Here is a 21,172-nt window from a genome sequence, read left to right on the forward strand (position 1 = left end):
TAATTCTCATCATTTTCTTAGTCTTATATTATTGTCCAGAACTTCCTAAACAATGTCAGGACAGCAAGCATCACTGTCTTGGTTAATGAAAATATCTTTAATGATTTATGATTAAGTGTCTACTGTCTCTGATATGTATATCCATGCTCATATTAAGAAGCATCTATTCTCATTTACGACAGAAACACTGCTAGTTGTTTGCCAGTATCAGTTTTCTCCTTCTATAGTAGGAATTTTTCAATGGGCACATGGCCATTCAGAATAAAGAGCATATTTTCCCAGCCTCTCCTGCAGCTAAGTATGGCCATGTAATTAAATTGAAGCCAATGAGATGTGAGCAGATATGATATATGCATCTTACTAGAAAGGGATGGTTCATGGCTTCCTATTATCTTTTCACCATACCATGGTCCATGGTATGGACCATGCAGATGAGAGTCACACCCATGGTCTCAAAGCAATCAGATGCAAAGTGCCTAGCTTCCTGACGACCGGAGAGCCACCAAACTAGCCCTGGATTTATACCCAGGCAGGTGATATGACAGAGAAATAGATACCGTGTTTAAGTCACTGTTGTTTTGGATCTCTACTACAACCAGAATGTATACCCTATCTAGCACTACTGCCTACTAAGAGTTCATTCATTAAAAAGAAAAATAGAAAAAATTTTTTTTATAATTTCTCCTGTGGGATATTGAATATTCAGAATTTCTATGTCTTCTTGACAGTTTTTGTTTTTTCTAGGAAATCATCCCTTTCATCTATAATTTCAAATTTATTAACAAAGTTATACATAGTGTTCTCATTTAATTTAAAAAAATTTTAAATGTCATGTATGGTTAAATCCTACTCAATTTGGGATCCTGAGCAGGCACTTTTAAAAGTAGTGGAGCAGCAGGCTAGGACTCTGGATCTCTGTTGCCATAGGCTGCCTACCTCTGGCCTACCTCTAGACATTTTCTTGAGAAATACACTTCCATCTTGTTTAAGACCCTGTTATTTTGGGTCTCTGTTATTTGGGGTTGAACTGAATCCTAACTGATTCACTACCTCATAGGGCTGTTATAAAGATTAAATAAATGAGACGATACACAAAGACCACTTAGCCCAGTATTAACTCTTAAGACACAATAAGAGCTCAGTAAAGAGTGGTTAGTTCCAGGGAATTACAATCACAAGGAATCTGTCATATGGGTATGCCCATAGGAACATAGGGTACATAAGAGATTGCAGGAGTTAGGCCCTCCAGGCATCTTTTCCACTTTGCCCTGAATATTTCAGCACAAATTGTGCTGGTCAGTGGCCTGTATGATTGTATTAATCTTCATGGCTGGCCTGGAGCTTTGTTAGTTGAGAAAAGAAAAAATGGTGGGCCCTAGGACGTGACTGAGACACAGGCCATGGAGTGCTGCATCTGCAACCCATGCCTGTCTGACCAGACCTCACAGGTTGGACCATGAGCATGAGCATGAGCATGAATGAGCAAGGTTAGATCATCCTCATAACTTCTCATTCTCTACTCTCCATGGAACATCAAGGAGAAACCTCAGGCCACAGCCCTTCGCAAGTGTCACTTCTTTAGCCTCCTTTCCTTCCCACCAGGGTTGTCATTACAGCTCCTGGGACACCAATTTCTTCCTCATGACAAGGCCTTTATTCATTTTGTTTTCCTAGCTTGGAAGGTTCTGCCCCCAAATCCTTATAAAATGGCCTGTCATTCTTCAAGTTTCAGCTTAAACGTTCCCTCCTTGCAGGGGCGTTCTCTAAAGGTAAAAGGTAAAGGAGGTAAAGGAGGTCAATCAGTTCTTAATAGCCTTCATTGCTTCACCCCAGTTCTTTCTTTCTGGCATTTGTCACTACTTTAAATTATGTGTCGTTTATCTGCTTGCAGTCTCACTAGGGGGCAAGGATCGTGTCTGGCTTTTTCAAGACTTATTCCTCAACATTTAGCAAAGAACGTGGAATGCATTCATTTCGTATTTGAAAAATGAATAAACGAATGCAGCAAAGCCTCTATTTAACGTTTCCCTACCCTGTACCACCGACCAATGCACCACCCAAAGCCACGCTACACCCCCACCCCACCCTCCGCACTGGCCGCCTCAGTTTACCCGGCTCCTCTAGAAGAGGACCGCGGTCTCCCTCCAAGCCGTTGCCGCACTCGCGCCCAGCTCTCCCTAGCAGCACCGTCAGGCCCTGCTCCGGGCTCAAAAGTTGCTAGAGTGCCCGCGGGAGGTGTCTGGGATGAGGCCGGGACGCCCCCAGCGCCGCTCACCGCCCGGCCACCGTAAGGGATCGTATTACCCGGGTCTCGGTGTCCGTAACTACACGCCCGAGCTCCGTGCGCGAAGCCGGATGTGGCCCTGGCCTTCCGTCTGCATCCTCTCTAGGCCAGCAGGAGGCTTCGCATCTCGGTGGTAGGCCCAGGGCCGACTCTGAAGGGTCAGGGGCTGGTGACGAAGCCGAGTCCAGCCCGGGTGGTAGGTTCCTCCCGCAGTCGACGCGAGAGTAAGGGAAAAAACCAAAGTTTCAAAGCCGGGAGCATCTGACAGTTGCCCCGGCAATAGTGCGTCTTGGGGGCGTGGAAGAGCCCGCTCCGAGAACTCCAGCCATAATTGGCCAGTTTTGCTGGAGCCCGCCCCTCTCCGCCGGGACACTAGACTGGCTAAGGGCAGCAGGGGGACGGGGCCTTCCGGAACCGATCCTCCAGGCTGCGGGGTGACCTCGTGTGGCTGGTCCCCAGAGAAGACCCTGGCAGGTTTCCAGACCTTACCGCTTGGCTTGGTCACTCGAACTCGCGAGGAACTGTCCGGAATAGCGCTGTGCTCAGGCCTACGTCTCCGCATGGGGAGGGCAGCGCGGCCATCTGGGCCCAGAGCGCTTTCAGCCAGCACCTGGGCCAAGCCTTCAGCCACACGGGAAAGGTGTATGAAGCTTAGTGGGAATATTCCCCGCTCCGCCCTCACCCTCCTTCGAACGTGCAGGTTTACCATAAGCAACCTGGTTATGTTCTCCAGTGCCCTGAAGCTGGGATGTCAAGTGTGAGAAGCCAGGAGAAAGCAGGCCACACTTCTGAGCCTCAACTCCTACCCAGAGACACCAACAGTGTGGTATCCGCCTGCTACCTCTCAGTGATGCTCCATCACTCACCAAATAATGAACACCCTCCACCGTGACATTCCAGGCCCTTCCACAACGCCCCAGCCAAGTTCCACTCTTAAAATGCTTTTGCTAGGTCTGTCCCAAAATGGACTCTGGATGGAGATCTAGGAAGCAGAGACCTATGGGGTTCTTGGAACCACATTCCTCTTCACTGTGCTATGAAAAGGAGAAACAGTTTCTCCTGGATACTGTGATCTCTGATCTCAGAGGGCAGAGTGAAGTTTTTAAATGACTCCTTGGCTCACATATCACCAAGTCACTCAAGCCCCAACGTGCTGGCAATGCAGCCCAAGGAAGCAAATAGCCACTGTTCAAATGAGTACTCTGTGCTAAGCTTGGGCCAAGTGATGACAACCTCCAGTGTTGTTTTAACAAGTCTTCTTCCTGCCTCTTTTTTTAGGAAACAAGCTCCTGGGAACAGCAAGCCTGCTTTACGTGCATAAGCTCCCCCCAGCCCCTCACACTGAGCCAAGCAGAGAAATTCCATTTATAGCTGTGATCAGAGGCAGGAAAACAAGCTGAGAGAGGAAACTGCTTGCTTTCTTGCCTCTTTGTGAAAGAACCATCTAATTCAACCAGTCCTGTCAGCAGGCTAACCCTAAATCCCACTGAGACCTCCCAGATACCACCAAGTCCTGCCTGGGCTCCCACTAGTAAGTATTTCAGCTGAGTCCAGAATCCAGAATGTCAAATCTACTCTTACTCTTTTTAGACAGCCCTGCCTCATAATATCATGCACTAGACAGTCAATAGCTGTTGGGGTGCATGGAAATGGAGATATTTTTAACATGGTAAAATCCATGGCCCTGAACCCCAGCTTCTAGCTCTCTGGGTGTATGACTTTGGGCAAGTTATTGAACTTCTCAGCTTCAGCTTCCCCATCTATAAAACTGGGATAAAACCCACTGCTCAGCATTGGGAAGAGTAGAGGTGACATATATATGGTGCTTAGCCCCACACCTGGCAGGGCAGCTGGCAGCTATTATACTATCATCAGTCTGCTATCTTGTTCAAGACACTTTGTACTTTAGGAGCTGGGAGCCAACTAGGGCTGCAGCCATACTGCTGGCCTCATGATCCACAGAGCCAGGTGGGATCTCAATGGCCTTCCTGATGCAGATGTCCTCAAGGTTAGAAATGCATATTATCTTGGGAGCTGAGCTGAAAATCTTGGATAATAAGCATGCTGAGTCCACCCCTCCCAGAAAAAATAGTAGAGAATAAGAAATAGAAAGTACAGAGACAAAAAAAAACAAAAGCCAGGAGTAAAGCAGCCAGGCAGGGGTAGATAGGGCAAATCACAAAGGACATGTACGAAGAGGCCATGTAGCAGAAGGAGATGGCAGCAGCCTCAGAAAGGACCAGGAGGGACAGTGGTCCCTGGTAAGTGAGCAATTCTCACTGGATTACAGTTGGCCCCCAGTGGAAGCAGATGGAAAAAGGCCAGTTACAAAACTCGGCCCCAGTGCCCGAGAAGAAGACAGGGCAGACAGGAGACAATGAGCATGAGTCCTCAAGCTGGCTCTGCCCAGCTCCCAGCTCCTAAAGAACAGAGGGAGGGTCCAGGGCTCAATGGGCAATGGCCCTGGGATGAGAGTGATGACAGCAGCAGACCACCAGCCAGAGGGCCCACAATTCCAGAAGAGGCTGGTTGGCTTCAGGTCTTGAAACTTCTCTGTGCTAAGAAGCCTTTGTCTGGAGACTTATGATCCCAGCCATCTCTTTGTCTGGATTGAGCCCTAAGGCAGATCAAGGCTGGGAAAGAGGGTGCCCAAGCCCTGAGAGTGATGACTCAGGGGTACCTGAGTGAGGACATATGGTTGACCCAAGAGCCTCCCAGTCTGGGGTCAGCCACCAGGGCCCCCCAAGACAGAGAAATAGGCCGTGGCTTGAATTCCAAGGCCTTTAATTTGCAGCTAGCGTGCCTGTTCCTTGCCTTAGTTCTTCCCGTTGCCATGCCCCATCCCAATGCCAGCACCTCCCCAACACCCTTCCCTTGCCCTTGTTCCTCCTTGGGGGCCTGGACCCACCTTCCTCGCCTCCTAGGTGGGAGCCGGTGGGGGTGCCGCCAGAGCTCCTGCTGCCCCCAGCATCAGCATGGCCAGGGCCTTAGGCCCCGTGGTGTGGATCTTCTCATGCCGGTGTAGGTTGGAACGCCGGCTGAAGCTCTTGCCACAGAGGGGGCAGGAATAGGGCCGGACGCCACGGTGGGTGCGCTGATGGGCCGTGAGGTGTGAGCTGTGGCTGAAGCTCTTGCCACAGTCGAGGCAGTGGTAGGGCTTCTCGCCAGTGTGTGTGCGGTTGTGCGCGATGAGGTTGGAGCGCTGGCTGAAGCACTTGCCGCACTCGGGGCATGGGTAGGGTTTGACCCCTGTGTGGGTGCGCTGGTGGGTGACCAGGGCCGAGCTCTGAGTGAAGCACTTGCTGCAGATGGGACACTTGTGGGGTTTGGCACCTGTGTGCGTGCCCTGGTGGGTGACCAGGTCCGAACGACGGGTGAAGCGCTTGGCACAGCGGTCACACACGTAGGGCTTCTCACCTGTGTGAATGCGCTGGTGCTGGATCAGTGTCGAGTGGTGGCTGAAGCTCTTCCAGCAGGAGGGGCAGGTGTAGGGCTTCTCGCCCGTGTGAATGATCTGGTGCTGGATGAGGTGTGAGCTGCGACCGAAGCGCTTGCCGCAGTCTGTGCAGGCATAGGGCTTCTCGCCTGTGTGCGTGCGCCGGTGTGTCACCAGGTGGGAGTGCCAACTGAAGCCCTTGCCACACTGCTCACACTTGTAGGTCTTCTTACTGGCGTCACCATCGCCATCAGGGGCCAGGCCCTCCTCACTGCTCTCAGGGGCCCCGGTTTCCTCCTCACTGGATTTCTCTGGGAGACCGGTGTCGAGTGGAGCTGGTTCTGGCTGTCTCTCCTCCAGGGGACTGGGCTGCCCATCATCTTTGGCTGGCCCAGGGCTCTGGCCTCTAGCTGCTTGCTGCCCACACTGCAGGCTGTCCCCATGGGCTCTCTCTGCCCTGGTCCTGAAGGACTTCACATCCCCATGGGATGCCGGGCATGGCATAGGCTCCTCCTTTCCCACCTCCACCGCTCCTGGAGAAAGGGTTTCCAGCCAGAGAGGCTTTTGTGAGGGATCCAGGGGAATTCCAGAGATGGAGACAAGGGAAAGGACCTGATGGGAGCCCTTCCCCCAGGAAGGGCCATGGGTCTGCACCCCATGGGAAACAGAGCCTGCACTGACAAGGGGCACCCGGGAGTGACAGTGATGACCCCACTGCCCACCCATCACCTCTGCACGCACCTCTCTTATCCTCATCTCCTGTCTGCTGGCACGAGCTTGAGGCCTTACCCTTGCCCTGAACTTGGGAGGCCCAAAAAGTTCTGCTGAAGGGAAAACCTGCCCAAAAAGAGATTCTGCACTCAGTCATGGACCTTCTGGACTTCCCAGCAGGAGACACACACCCCCAAAAACTAACAGAGCAAAAGGGGAGCAGGTGCAGCTCTGGAAACGGGAGATAAAACCAGGTGAGCACAAAAATTGCTTAGGGTCAGGTGTCCACCCTCTCTAAGAAGCACGTTCCATGGTCACCACCAGACACACTTTTGGGGCTGAGTTGAGGCTCTGTCTTGTTTCCCTGAATGAGCAACAGAAGTAAAAGTTGGGCCAGGTAAGCTGCCAGAAACCCCCATCCTCGCATAGCCCAGCGGTGGGCCTGGCAACTCTGGAAACCAAACAATCTCTCACTCTTGCACCTATACCTTCCTAGGGCCATCGGCAAAAAGGGTTCCTGTGGGAGGGCCAGAGGCAAAGAGATGCCAAGTGGGAAGGCCTGGGAGAAGAGGGCCAGGGACACTGAACACCCAGAAGTCAAGGTCCATTTGCCAAGTCCCCAGGTGAAGGCCCAGGAATTCTCGTCAAGTCAGTAAGGTAGCAGAGGGCCTGGCCTCCATGACCTGATCCAAGCTCTATGGGAAAAAAGGAATGTGTTGGACCAACCAGGTGGTTTACAGCATCTATGAGGCCTGCCACAGGGCTGCAAATGGGTGCTAGGGTCCCTCTAGATCTAAGACTTGTCTCAGACCTGCTGGTCTGAGCCTTGGGAGTGTTAACAACGGGTGGTAAGCAAACCTGAGATAATCAAAGAAGTGAGCAAGATGGCTGTGATCCTGGGGTCCTCCAAGACAGTGAAGGTCTTGGCCCACTACTGAAGTCAAAAGGTGGCATTACCAAGGCCCCAGCTTCATCTGGACTAGTAGATGTGCAACAGATGTGTGTTGACAAACTGAATGAATGGATGACAATGAATGAACACTGGGTTTTCCATAAGATCCCATAAAAATCTGCCAAGAAAACTAGAGTCTGAAATTGAGGAGTCAAAGCCCCAGGACTTAACTACTTACTGTGAGAAAAATCGAGGGAGCCAAGGGTTCTCTGAGAAGAGGACACGCCTGTTGGGGCATATGTGAAAGCTCAGAGTCCATGGGTCTGCAGAGTCAGCTGGCACTATGCTTCCCCCACCATGGTCATGCAGCCCTGACCCCAGGGCCAAGCTTTCTGTTCACACACTTTTAAAGCTGGACTTCATGGAAAAAGAGGATGAACTACAGGAATAAGATGAACTACGGAAGAACCAAAGAGAAGCAGAAACTCTAAGTTGGCACTGTCTAGTACAGCAGCCAACTAGCCACGTGTGGCTATTTCAGTTCAAATTTCATTTGATTAAAATGAAATAAAACTAAATACTCAGTTGCTCTAACCACATTTCTAGTGCTCAACAGCCACATTTGGCTTGTGGCTACCATCTCAGCCAAGATACGGAGCACGTCTATCACTAGGAAGTTTCTACAGAACAGCGCGGTCTAGATCAGGGGTCCCCAACCCCTGGGCCGTGGACTGGTACCAGTCCATGGCCTGTTAGGAACTGGGCTGCACAGTAGGAGGTGAGTGGCCAGCGAGCGGACAAAGCTTCATCTGTATTTGTGGCCGCTCCCCAGCGCTAGCATCACCGCCTCAGCTCCACCTCAGATCATCAGGCATTAGATTCTCATAGGAGCACCAGTCCCTGGTTCCAAAAAGGTTGGGGACCACTGGTCTAGATGAAATGAGGGGTTTTAATCCCTGGGAAACAGGGAGGTGGCATTGGGATGAGCCCCACCTCTGACATCAAGGGCCTCAGGAAGCTGCCGCCCCAGTGTAAGCGCCAGCCCTTACCCAAGGCCAGCCTATTCCGCTTCTGTAGGACATCATGGTAGAAGCTCTGCTGAGTGTGGTCCAGCCGTCCCCATTCCTCCCGGGAGAGGTACAAAGCCACATCCTCAAAGGTCACTGGCATCTGAAACAACACAAAACACCCACTCTGTAGGACATACCAGGACATATAGAAAGGCCTGATGGTGCCGAGATGAAGCTGAGACCCCAGACTCCCAACCTGCTGCTCTGAATGAAGCCTCCCCTCAGGTCTGATGGTGAAGCAAGAGCTCCCCACGGATGGCTTTTCTGGGGCAAGAACAAGGCATTTGTGTACAGCAGAAGACAGTAGGCAAAAGCAAGGGAGGCCTTCTTTTCTGACATCACAGCCAAAGCTCAGGATCTCCAGTACGTTCCTTTCCAGCCCCCACCCTCAGGTCCGGTGCTCAGATCTGAAGGACAATTCAGTCAGAGACACTGTCCCTCCACATCTTTCTATTTCTCCTATAGCCTTAGACAGGGACACTCACCTGGGACCAGGCGGTGAGGAGTGCCGCAGCCATCTGCCGGTCTCTGGTCCTCCCCTCATGGGAAAGCACAGGGAACTGGGGGGAGGGGAGGGCTGAGAGAGGAGAGAGGTCCTCAGGGCGGCCACCTCATCCTGCTGGGTCCTGCTGCTACCCGCTAAATGGGTTCATGCCTGGTACATCCATGGCTGCCTTAAACCCCGCCCTTCAACCCACCCCAGAAGAGGGGCAATAGGTTCTGAGGCTATGAGGGGCGGCTTCCAAGAGGTGAGTGGGCAGACATCCAGGCATCTCCCGTGACCATGGCAGGGATCTCTCCACTCCCGGGCTGTGAGCTTCCACCCCACAGCTGCCGCTCAGGAAAGTGCTTCTCTCCACATCCTTCTCCTCACCTCTGCCAGGCAGGAAAAGAGCTTTCTCTGCAGATCCCTGGCTTAGGGGTGTCCAGCCCCAAGCTCCTTGATCCCTATCCTCCTGTGATGCCCCCTCGGGGTGCAGTTCTTGAGGCTCTGTCTTGATGTGGGGTGACTCCTGAGTGGCTCCCAAAGGCACCATCTCCTTTGACTGGGAAAGCATTTCTTGACAAGGATGCCCATGACCTGGAACCTAGGGAATGGCAGCCCCCATCAGCACTGGCACGGAGAGTGGGAGACAGCCAAGTTCCATGCCCTCCATGCCCAGGAGGTCCCTGCAGGGGAAGACACCTAAGGTCGCCGAACACACAACCAAATGCAAGACACAGCTTAAAGGACTAGCCTTGCTTCTTTGTCCACTCCCTAGGGACCTGTGCATCTTATGCTCACCCCCGAAAGGAAAAGCAGGCAGGCTATTGAAGGCCCTGCCAGGTGCAGCCTGGACAGCTGCGTAAAGGGCAGCTGCCTCTTCTCAATCCAAGCCTTACACCTTCCACAGCAGTATGCATTGTTATTTTTAATATATGAAGAAACCAAGTGTAATGAGTTGAATTGTGTCCCCCCCACAATTCATGTCTGCTGGGAAACCTGGAATGTGACATTATTGAGAAAAAAGGTCTTTGCAGATGTAATTAGTTAAGGATCTTGAGATGAACTCACCCTGGATTTTGGTTGGACCCTAAATCGAATGACTACTGTCCCTATTAAAGGCACAGAAACATGGTGAAAAAGATCATGCAAAGACAGAAGCAGAGATTAGAGTGATGCTGTCACAGCCAAGGGACACCTGGAGCCCCACAAAGCTGGAAGAGGCAGGAAGGATCCTCCCCTAGATCCTTGAGAGAGAGGCCTGTCGACATCTTGATTTTGGGTTTATGGCTTCCAGAACTGTGAGAGAATAAATTCCAGTTATTTTAAGCCACCCAGTTTGTGGCCTTTGTTACAGCAGCCCCAGGACACTCATACACGGGCTCAGAGGTTAGACAACAGCTCAAGATCAAGGAGCTTGTGAGTGGCTCAGTAAGGATTTGAACTCAAGTATATTGAACTCTCAAGTCACCATGTCTTGAAGGTGACAGGGAGGCATCATGTGGCCTTGGGCTGTTTCTGGCCTGACTCATTAGGGTTGGAGTAGTTGGAATTTTTTGGTTTGGAGAAAAAAAGCCCAAGGGTGCCACTAAGCGTGCTGAGGCGTGGTGTCCACCTTGGTCTAACAGAGGAGAAATCCTCTCCTGCTCACCCCCTCAGTACTGGCCCCCATAGTGGGACTTCAGGGTCCTCCCAGCTCGTCCCCTCTTTGTTACACTAGTCTTACCCTAGCCCTCTGGGAGAGTGAGGAGCAAGTTTCAGTCAGTCGACCAGGGCTCAAATCCAGAGCCAATCCTCACTAGCTGTTCAACTCCGAGCAGGTGCCACCTCCCCACAAAGCCTCAGGGAAGTCACTTCCCTTGCACTGTGAGGCCCCTGACGAAACCTCATTGTCATCCACAGCACAGAGACTGGCCAGCCTTCTGCTGGGAACTCATGCTTATCCCTCCCCCACTATCCCCCATCTCCATCTGCATTAGGGTCTCTAAGGGAAAGACCCAAGGCCATGAGTCAGAGTGCCTGGGAACAACAAGGGTGGGGTGAAGCAGCCTCAGAAACTCAGCAACTCTGCCTCCCACACAGATAACAAGTGAGAAAGTGCTGCCCGCTCTGGAAAGTTCTAGATGAACACAGAACGGTGCCTGTAATTATTATTATTACTCTACTGTGTGGGCTAACAGAACCCAACATCAGCAGAGAATGCTGTGAATGTATGAGGCCTGTCTGTTACAAAGGCATTGTGGAAGGGAAACCAAACAGTGGTAACAATGACCTGTGCTTCTATAGTGGAAAAATAATAATACTTGATTTGTATTTGTACTCAGAACCACTGAAATTACTAGGTGAGGGGACACAGTCTCTCTGACCTAGGTTCCAGCTGCTGTGGGTGTTCTTGTTTTATATGTTAAAATAATGATCTCCTGTGGATTGACAAACTGCTTACAGAGGACTCTTGTGCCCATTATTTCCTCCGAGCCAACCACCTGTGTGAGATGGATGGGAACAATAGGCACATGATCCACATTTTATCGGTCACACACTTGGTTGCCAGAGGACTTGCTCAAGGTCACACATCTGACTATGGCTGACTCATATTCCTCTGATTTCAAGCCTAGTGACTCTGGTTAATTACACACACACATGAGCAATAGGTACAGGAAGGCTTAGGTGCTCAGATCCAGAGAGAGAAGAGATGGGGTCCCATGCTGAGGGCAGTAGAGGGTAGACTGAGGCTTCTCTGTGTGCTCTGGGTGCTGTTCAGAGAGCCAACCTCACCAGTAGAAACCGCAACAGCTTCCCAGCTGCCTCACGTGGCCTTTGGTCTGGTGACTACGGAATTTACCAGGCCAAGCAATGCCGTTCCACAGAAGTTGATTCCCAGGTGGAAGGCATTTCCCATCACACTACCTTTTCTTCAATATCCCCCTTAACCCCCATCCACCAGCCCTCTTGCCCCAGTGAGTCCAACTCTTTTCCATTGGTCCAGATGCCCTGCCCTGAAGATCCCATCCTGCTCTGGTTCTTTCTAGGGCATGGCTCCCCCACCCAGAGCCCCATCCATACCTCTTGGGCTCTCTCCTTGTCCTGGGTAGCAGGGTTACCTCCACCGTCTGCAGACATTTTCTATCTCAGAGCTAAAAGCACAGTTTCCTCTTATGGGCTGAGCCCCTTCCAGCTCTGGCCAGGAACCTGGAAGAGCAAAAGGAAATCAGCGAGTGTTTCCTGGACACCTCTGAAATGCCCTGAAAATCCCCACACAGGACCAGACCCACCTCTGTTCCCAATCAGAAATAAAGCCTCCCCGATGCCATCAAACAGCCTCTCTCTCTCTGTTTTTCAGTCCCTCACTTTGACAGAATGCTATTTTGTATTGTCCCTTTTGTTACTGAAACATGAGCCCTGAATCTCAGAGCAACTAGCTCAGAGAAAGCCAGGGCTGACTAGGAATCTGTATCTCCTGTCATCAGGAGCCAAAAAGTCTGTAGAGATCCTACAAAACAGGAGCTGGGTGGGGCCCCGCCTGCCACAGCTAGCTCAACTGTGTGTCCTGCCATCTCCCTGGCCCAAGACACACATATGCCCTTTGCTCGGCCTGACTCGGCCTGCCTCGGCCTGCCAAGGAACCAGAAATTGAGCCGCCAGCTCTCAGCAGCCCTCCCTGTGACTGCAACCACCCGCCTGGGCCCAGGATTCCATCCTGCTCACATTCCCAGATGATGTCCTTCCCCTTCCCCAACCAGAGTCCCGGCCCTTCTCTCCAAGATGTCCACCTCTGACCCCGTTTCCTCTTGCCAGCAGCCACCCAGAAGAGTCTCAGGGTCCAGGGGACCTCCCAAGCCCCCCTCTTACTGAGGTGGAGGTGGAGGGGGCACCTTGGGAAGCAGGGCCCCCTCCCCTGGGAAAGGAGTCTCTGCAGCCAGCAACGGGAGCCGGGTGGAGACTGGGATTAAGGACAACAGGAAGTCCCTCCCAAATCCTGTTCCCCGTGCAGCTGCAGTCCTACAGGGTTCCTGGCTTCGAGGGTTCCGGGTCTGGGGGTCCCGAGGCGAGCTGCACCTGCTCTTGGCAGAGAGGTGACTTCCAGATCTGCATTGCCAGCTCATGATCACTTTACCAGGCTCATACATACTTGTGATACCAGCCAAGCAGGGGCTCCAAAATGGGAAAATATATTTTGTGGGAGGATTTTGATATCTGATGTTTCAAAGAGAGCATTGCAACTGTCCTCAAAAGAGGAAGGACACTGCTGGGTGGAGGGGCATGATGGTCCTTTTCAGCACCCTTCAGTGCTTCTGAAGGTCTATGGTGTCTCTGTGGAGATGTCCCTGGATTTCATTTAAGGTCCCCAGGCTGGTCAGCAGGTCCTCTGGGTTCCTCCTAAGAGCAGGACAGAGTTCAGAGTTCTCTCTTTATAAGGGCAAACTTAGGAAACAAAAAGGCCTGAGGCCCCTCACCTCCTGATGCTCTACACCTCAAAAAGATGTGGGATCAATTTGATTTTTCTAGATTCCCCACCCCTACCCCCAGCTCCTTCTCAAGACTGGGGATAGAGGGGATAAAGAGGTCTGACCCAGCTGTCTATGGGGTCCCAGACCTTCAGAGATCCCTGGCTTCATAGTCCACCTCTCAATCAGGAAAGGGGTAGGGGCCAGCCCTGAGTGAGAGTCCAAGAAGGTTTCTCCAGGAAATGTTCCCATGCCCACTGCCTTTGACCCATCAGAGTCCCATGCGATGCATCCACTTAACCCAGGCAGGCATGAGTGGCCCCTGTACCAGCTCATGGGCATGATATGAAGGCTCACAAGGGTTTAATTTTTTAAAAAACTTAATTTCCAACATTTAAAACTTAGAAGAATTATCATAAAATTGATTTTCTTGAAAAATCAGAACATCTGGCAACCCTGGACCTGTATTCCTCACATTTGGTCCCCACTTGGCCCCTGCAGCATTCTGAGTTTGTAACTCTCCTTTGGAGTTAAAATGTTTTAGGAATCTTAGAATTCTGCTCCATTCTACTGTCACTCTGCTGAAAGAAAAATTACCCCTGGGATTTGTCTCTGGTCGGTATTTCCAGGTGTTTTAAAACTCAAGGTAAAAAGAGATGTAGAAAAGTGTAGCAAAAATTAATATTGTTTTCAAGCCAGAGAGAGCTACAAAAAGAAAAAGCCACAGAGATCCCTGGAAGGATGAACTGCTCAATCTGTGAGCACATCTCCATTGAGGAGCACAGCCAATGTCTAGAGTAGGGAACTCACTCCTGAGGTGGACCATTTCAGCCCACAGCAATCCCAGGAGTGCACCGAGTCCAAAAAGAGTAGGTGTGTCCTGCTTCCTGGGCAAAGTTGCTCTACTAGACAAAAGGGACACTGGAGCGATACTGGGGAAGCCCAGAGGTTCGGATCCCATCAGGGGATTGCCTAACTACACCAAATGAAGTTTCAACAGTTATTTGACTGTTAAAAAATATTTATTGAGCACCTACTATATGACAGACATTAGCCCCTTCTTGGGAATAAGAGGAAATCTTTCCAGGGCTGGCTCTAGGACTAAGCAGGTCTAGGAGGAAGGGCTCTCAGATTTGTTGTGTAGGAATTTCAGTCCCTGAAAGAGTTCAGAAAGGCACCTGGGCAGGGAGTCACTAAGTAAAGCAGAAATCAAAACCTAAATGCATCTGGCAGTCAGGCAGTACCACAAATGATCAGTGCCTTGAGTGTAAGACCAGAGTGGAGCAGGGCTTCAGGGGCCTCAAGAAACCATATTTTGTTTAAAGGGGACAGTTGGGGGCCCAATATTGCAAAAGCTTGAGGATTTTTCAAGAGAAGCCAAATATAATCAGATTTCTATGTGAAATATTCTGATTTTTAAATGTTGACGATTAAAATTAAAAAACAAAAACAAAAACAAAAAAACTCCATACAACTCCAACAGAAAACACCGCTGTCCAGCTCACAAGTCACTAGTTCAAGGCTGTACTCACCTCAGGAGCCTGTCATAGGGATAGCTATCATGGATGAAGTTGCTTATCGGAGCTTCAGGCACGGCAAACACAAATGCCAACTCTGGTATCAGGCAGCTTCACTGCGCTTGAGTAAGGAGAAGACGCCACCTTTAGGAAATAAATCACGGTCTACCCTCAGAGATTGGCCTGGGAGCTTACTCAGGTCTTAAAGATGACCTTACAAAAAACACCCGGAATAAGAACTAGAAAAAAAGAAGCATCTGAAGTAACAAAAACAACAATAACCAGGTACTAATTAAGCCAGGCTGGAGACAGGACAATTCAGAGATCTAGCCTTAGAAAGGAAAAATCATAGGAAAAAATAAAGGAATGTGGGAGAGGCCAAGAAAAACAGGAATAATTGAGTAAACAGAAAAGCGAATGTTAACCGTCGAAAGAGAAGAAAACCAGTGTGTTAAATGGGGGTCCCAGGAATAAACGTTTTTTAAAGTAGAAAAAACTAAGAACCCCCAGGGCCACTGAAGACCAAGTCGTGGGAGTTCACGCGGCCCGCGGCCCATTCAACCCCAGATTCGAGGAGACGCCCCAGCGGCTCTGTCCCCTAGGGCGAAGCGGCCGCAGAGGAAGCGTTGGGAGCCGCAGGAGCCCCAGGAGCCCCAGGAGCCCAGCGCGCACCAGTCGGCACCGCCCAGCTCCGCAGACCACCGAACACAAACGCCGGGATCACGTCGTCCAGGCAACGACGCTGCTCCGCCCCCGCACCGCCCAAGGGAGACGTCGGTGACTGGTTGAAGACCCTGTGACCCCGCCCCTCCACGGCACCGCCCCGCCGCCCTCACCTGCGCGCTCCCGTCCGCGCCCCCGAGGGGCAGCCCCACGGAATGGGGAGAGTCACCCTAGAGCCGCCCAGCCGTGACCGGTGTGCCCGCATTTCCCGTCCGGCTGCCTCACTCCGACTTCCGGTTTTCCCGGCTCTCTCGCAATTGCCAGCCTGTGGGCCCCAGGCGCGGAGGCATCCGGGGTAGTGAGAACCGCAGGGCATATTCCGGTGTCCTCGAGTCGGCGTCCGCCGTGGGGAAACTGAGCCTATCTGCGCGAGGTCCCCTGCCCAAGAGCGCTGGTGCCCGGTCTCCATGTTAGGGACTTGGAGCACAAATTCCAGCCTAGCGCTGAGTCCAGCCTCCTTGGGCAAAGGTCTCCCCCTACGCTCACCTGTTTTGAATTGTTTTGTTTCAAAAATGGGAATATACCGTATGTTGCTGACCAGCTCCCTCTGTGTGTGTGACACATATCTTAAGAGATTGTTCAATATAAAATATATATTTTATATATATAGAAAAATATATATTTTATATATATATAGAAAAAAATAGAGAGAGAGAGAGAGAGAAACCCATGCACCGTGTCAAAGACCACAACAGCCAGACATTAGTTAAAGCGATGGGAAAGATATTTTATTCAGTAAATACAGACAGTAAAGAGCGGAGCGCCATCCCCTTAGACTGGGTCTTTTAAAGGAAGAATGAGGGAGGAGAACGGGGTTGAGTCAGAGAAGTGAAAAATTCCAAAAAGCTGGTCAGTGTAGATGTGATTAGGCTAGGTGTGTCTGTTAGCCCTGAGATGTGGAAATCAGGAGTCTGTCCCCCAACGGAGCAGGGAGACAGACGCCCTGTCCTTCTTGATTAGTACTTTTCAAAGGAATGGCTCTCAGATTCATGACAGGTGCCTCTGGGTTTTAAGAGACACAATCATAAACCCTTTAGCAAATGCTCTAAGAAAGGGAGGTCAGGAACCAATCATATGTTGGCCAGAGCAAACAGTAAATTTTCCTGGCAGCAGCGTTGAGCTTTCTCAGGCAGGCATTTTAATGGGGGCTGGGGTTATCTGAGCCTTACGCTGCTAGGAGCCATGCCAGTTTGGTCCTCTTAGTGCAGGTTTGAATAGAGTGGTTGTGTGCTGAGTTCTGCAGTTCTCAGGCGGCGCCTTGCTGTTTTTTTGTTTGTTTGTTTTTGTTGTTGTTTGTTTGGCACGTTTCCTTGTATGGCTATATCAGTTTTTTTAACCAGGTCCGTACTCACCACCCAATTCTCAATGCCCTTTTCTTGCAGCAACTGGAACTACCCAGCAGCTAATCATGGAGCCTTTGTTCCTTCCTAGTGAGTGAGCAAAACTAACATCTGATCCTGCAAACAGGGCAGGCAGAGAGGCTGCCAACCCTAATCCTGGCTCCTGGATCCCAGCCATGATACAGGCCTGGCAGCCTGCCCATCGCAGTCACCTTTTCCTGCCATGGGCAAGCTCCAGGAGGACAGGAAGCTCCTCCCTATTCAGCAATACCAAGCACTTCCTTCCTTGCTTGTCAAGGCTAGCATACTTAGCCTCAGCCAGGTAAGCCACCAAGCTTAATAGGGTAGACTGGATATGTTCGCCAAACGCCCACATTCCACCTTCCTGAACACTGTCTGGGAGCTAAAAACAACTTAAAGTACAGGCAGAGAAGGGACACTATTAAAAATTAGCTTAATAGTCACTCAGCTGGCCCTTTGGGGTGGAAATTAGAGTAAATTAGGTGACTTTCTCTTTAAAGGTTGATGTATTTTTTGGACACTGTCATCATCTCAAAATACTCCTCGTTGCTCCTCACCACTTCCTACTCTCTGATACTTTGTGTCCCCCAATCTTGGGTGGAGTTTCAGGCTATATTCATTCATATAAGCCAAAGACACTGAAGCAGGTGGGGATGGGGACACTCAGGAGGCATTCTGACTGGCTTAGCTTCAGAAGGCCCCTATCGAAGGTCCCTATTGAAGGCCCCCTCATGGGAGCAGATGGCAATGGCACCCAGGCACCAATGTTTGATGTCCTTTTAAGCTGACTTTAACCCTTCATCCTACTGCAATCTCTGTCCCCGACTCACGCCTCTACATGTGATCTTTCACAAGAATCTTTTATGTTCCTTTTACTCCACTGGATGTGAAAAAATGTAGATATTCCATATGTTTTTACTTTATCTCATCCTTTTAAAAATTCTATCCGTGTGGATGCTTTATAATGTGAAAAAAATCAGCTAATGATAGAAATCGGGGTTCTTCGAAGAAATGGCTGATCCTAGGACTGGGGCAAGAAATGCACTAGATGAGTTTGCAGATGGTGGGAGGGGAAATGTTTTAAGTTTTTTAAACAAGTGTGTGGCAGAACCTTCTAAAGCTGAACATCCACATACCCTGTGACATAGCAATTCACTCCTGGGTACAAATCCAGCAATAGCTTACATATGTGGTCACCAGAGACATGCAAGAACTACTTGATGTAGCCTCAAACTGAAAACTACCCCTTATCTAGAATTAATAAATAACACAATAGAATTAATAAATAACACAATGGGAAATACTATTCAGGGAACAAGCAACACATGGATGAGTCCTCTGTTGTGGAGTAAGACTAGAAGAAGTGTTCCAATAATATGACTTCACTTACAGGAAGTTCAAAAACAAACCAAATGGACTTCAGATTGAAGTCAGGATCGTGATGGAGGAGAGGAAGCGACCAGAAGGGGGCACCAGAGTAGCCTCAGGAGTGTTGTTAAATTCTGATTCTATAGGAATGGTAGCTAAAGGGCTGTTTTCACTAGCTAGAAATCCATCGTGCTCTTTATTTTTTATTTGTGTGCATTTCTATATGTTACATTTAAAAGTTTACTTTAAAAAAAGCGAATGAAGAGAAACTAGTTTGCCTATTGCTGTGGCCTTGGACTTGGGTGACGGCAAGTAGAGGTAGAAAAACAGGCAGATTTGAAAACTATTTAGGATATCAGACCTATGGAACTTAGAGATTGATGATATGTGAGAATGAGATAAAGTGAGGGGGTCAAGGATATATCCCAATTTCTGGCTTGAGTGATTGAATAGATTATACTACATTTGCCTACATAGAGAATACCAGAAAAGACAGGTTTGATGTGGAATATTAATTCAATCTACATTTAGTGAGGATTTACTATGTGCTGGGCACTGGGAATATAGCAGTGAATGGCAACAAAGCCACTCTCGTAGAGCTTGCATTTAAGTGGCTGGATTAGTGGTTTTGAACATGAAGACTTTGAGGCATTTATGAGACAACCAAGTATCAATGTCAAGTGAACGAAAGAGTTGAGAAGCAAAATATAAATACAAGGCTATTGGCACTAAGAATTGTTACTGAGGCCACAGTGGCTATGAAACCACCAAGGGAGGTATATTAGTTATCTCTTGCTGCATAACACACGATCCTAAAACATTGCAGCTTAAAACAAATACTTGTTACCTCAAGATTTCTGCACCAAATAGGGTTTAACTGGGTGCCTCTAGCTCAAAGTCAAGAGTTATATAGTCAGGTTGTCAGCTGGGGTTGTGGTCTCATTTTAAGACTTGACTTGGGGGAGGAGAATCCATATTGGCTGGCCTTGGGCCACTCCACAGACTCGGCTCCCCAGAGTGAAGCAAGCAAGAGAGTGAGAAGGTGCTTATGAAAGCCCCCAAGAGAAACCACAATCTGTTTACAACCTAATGATGATACCCCAGAAATGATGATACCCCATCACTAAACAGACTGAATTCTGTTTATTAGAAGCAATCACTAAATCCAGCCTACACTCAAGGGGAGTGGATTCCACAAAGGTGTGAATAACGAGAGGCAGGAATCACTGGAAGCCAGGATGAAATGGAATAAGAAGAGGCCCCCTAGGCCAGAGCCCTTGCAGGTTGCCAATAAAGTTAATGATCAGGTAAAGAAAGATAAGTTGGTGAAGAAGACTGACAGACACTGGAGAAGTAGAGAAAGAAAAACAAGAAATAGAAGAGTGTGGGTCCCAGAAGCCAATAGAGTCCTAAGGAAGATAATAGTTCAAATCCACTGAGAGGTCAAGATGGGAACCAGTGAACCAAAGAGATGTGGTTGTAGATTATCCCCAGTGGGGGGAGACAAAAGTCAAGTAAAAAAAAAAGTAGTAAATGAATTACAGATTGATAAGTGCTATGAAGGAAACAATAGTGCACACAGAGAGAGAATGCTTTTTAAAGGATGGACAGAAGCGGTTGTCCCTAGGGAAATGAAATTTAAGACTGAAGAGGAAACGGGGGTCGAGGTGAAAGCATCCATTCCAGGTCAGGCCGGTAAGGTGGGATCAGACTGGCTTGTTCAGGAATTGAAAGGTAGTGACTGGAACATGGCAGGCAAAGGAAAAGAGGGCATTAGACGAGATCTGTGGTAGGAAAGGGCCACCGGGGTGAGCCATTTGGGTTTAGTTCTAAGTGCAATGAGAAGACACAGAAGAGCTTAGAGCAGCAGAGTGAAAGGACTCGATTAAATAACTTGCTGAAATCACACAGATAGCAGCAAATAGCAAAGCTGAGACTGCAATTCAGGCCTTCAGAGCCTCAAACCTCCTGCCAGTAAGACAGACAAGGAGATAAAAAGCTTGGAGACAGACAGTGAAGAAAGACTGTGACAGGCCAAGGCTCACCTCACGTTCTCGTCAACATCCCCAGTGCTTCTGTACCAGGGCTGGCCCTCAGTAAGGGAACCTCAGTGAAGTTCCTCAGTGAGGGGTCTGCCTGTGCCATAAACACCCTCCAATTGCTCCTTCAAGATTGTGACAGCCAGAGGGAAATGATGAGGTTACAGCTGCAGGAAAAGATGTTACTAATGCAGTTTAGAGAGAGGCACTTAAGCCAATGGATTACCTAGAGGCTATTCAAGGGATCATAGTACTTTTAATGATAATTCTTCCCAGAGCTGGAGAAGGATTTCTCCCTTTGCCCTGAATTATTCTAAATAGAGAAATCCTGTGGAAATTGAAAATACAGGGAAATTCATTTTTCTTTTGCAATCTCTAAAGGGATGAAAGATGAAGACCCCATCAGTCAGCACTGTCAGGTGCTTTTGCTTACCTGGCTGATACTAGACTTAATTTTTTTTCGCATTTAATAAATAAATGGTAAGTTGAGTGTTTTGTTATTTTTTGAGACCACCAATTACTTCCAAATAAAAATCTAAGGTAATAAGTAGAATAGTTTAAGTTTGCATTTTCAAGATAATTTTACGAGATACTGAAATATACTCCATATAGGTAGATTAATGTTAAAAATCCTTTGGGGACATGTTTATCACTTACTAAATGTTACGAAATAAGTAACAATTCAGCTATTTCAGAAGAATTTTTGTCTGTGGATAATACTCTGGGAGAGGGGAGTGTTTTTTCAAACATCAGGAAGAATTTGAAGAAATTCAATGTTCATTAAGTGCCCCCCCACCCCTTTTTTCCTGCAAAGTATCTAGTTAATGAGAAGTCAAAAGGAA

The 21,172-nt window shown here is 49.2% G+C and overlaps 1 protein-coding gene across 13 annotated transcripts; it reads right to left on the reverse strand.

Annotated features, from left to right (window-relative positions):
- Positions 1–1,631: 1,631 nt before the first annotated feature.
- On the reverse strand, positions 1,632–15,760 carry ZNF205 (zinc finger protein 205). 13 transcript variants are annotated; one of them, XM_011376556.2, is made up of 10 exons: positions 14,855–15,487; positions 12,583–13,254; positions 11,941–12,066; positions 9,268–9,481; positions 8,879–8,970; positions 8,373–8,493; positions 7,562–7,609; positions 6,462–6,557; positions 2,112–6,253; positions 1,632–1,763 (listed from the first exon to the last, which is right to left on the reverse strand). In XM_011376556.2, the coding sequence occupies exons 3-9, from the start codon at positions 11,995–11,997 to the stop codon at positions 5,205–5,207; spliced, it is 1,677 nt and encodes a 558-aa protein (XP_011374858.1). In that variant the 5' UTR covers positions 11,998–12,066; positions 12,583–13,254; positions 14,855–15,487; the 3' UTR covers positions 1,632–1,763; positions 2,112–5,204. The 13 variants fall into 13 exon arrangements, with proteins under 13 accessions (XP_011374858.1, XP_011374854.1, XP_011374851.1 ...); XM_011376552.2 differs by lacking the exon at positions 7,562–7,609 and adding an exon at positions 15,676–15,760 and having other exon boundaries at positions 2,112–6,557; positions 8,317–8,493; positions 14,855–14,983; XM_011376549.2 differs by lacking the exon at positions 7,562–7,609 and adding an exon at positions 15,512–15,638 and having other exon boundaries at positions 2,112–6,557; positions 8,317–8,493; positions 14,855–14,983.
- Positions 15,761–21,172: the final 5,412 nt, after the last annotated feature.

This window comes from Pteropus vampyrus, unplaced genomic scaffold (assembly GCF_000151845.1).
Source record: "Pteropus vampyrus isolate Shadow unplaced genomic scaffold, Pvam_2.0 Scaffold300, whole genome shotgun sequence".
Classification (NCBI taxonomy): domain Eukaryota; kingdom Metazoa; phylum Chordata; class Mammalia; order Chiroptera; family Pteropodidae; genus Pteropus; species Pteropus vampyrus.

Excerpts from the sequence above, each read along its gene's own strand:
- ZNF205 (XM_011376552.2), bottom strand. The coding sequence starts at position 11,997 with ATGTCTGCAGACGGTGGAGGTAACCCTGCTACCCAGGACAAGGAGAGA. Across the intron at positions 9,482-11,940 it reads ACAAGGAGAGAGCCCAAGAG|GTTCCAGGTCATGGGCATCC; the intron begins GTATGGATGGGG and ends GCCATTCCCTAG. Across the intron at positions 8,494-8,878 it reads TCCTCACCGCCTGGTCCCAG|ATGCCAGTGACCTTTGAGGA; the intron begins GTGAGTGTCCCT and ends GTGTTGTTTCAG.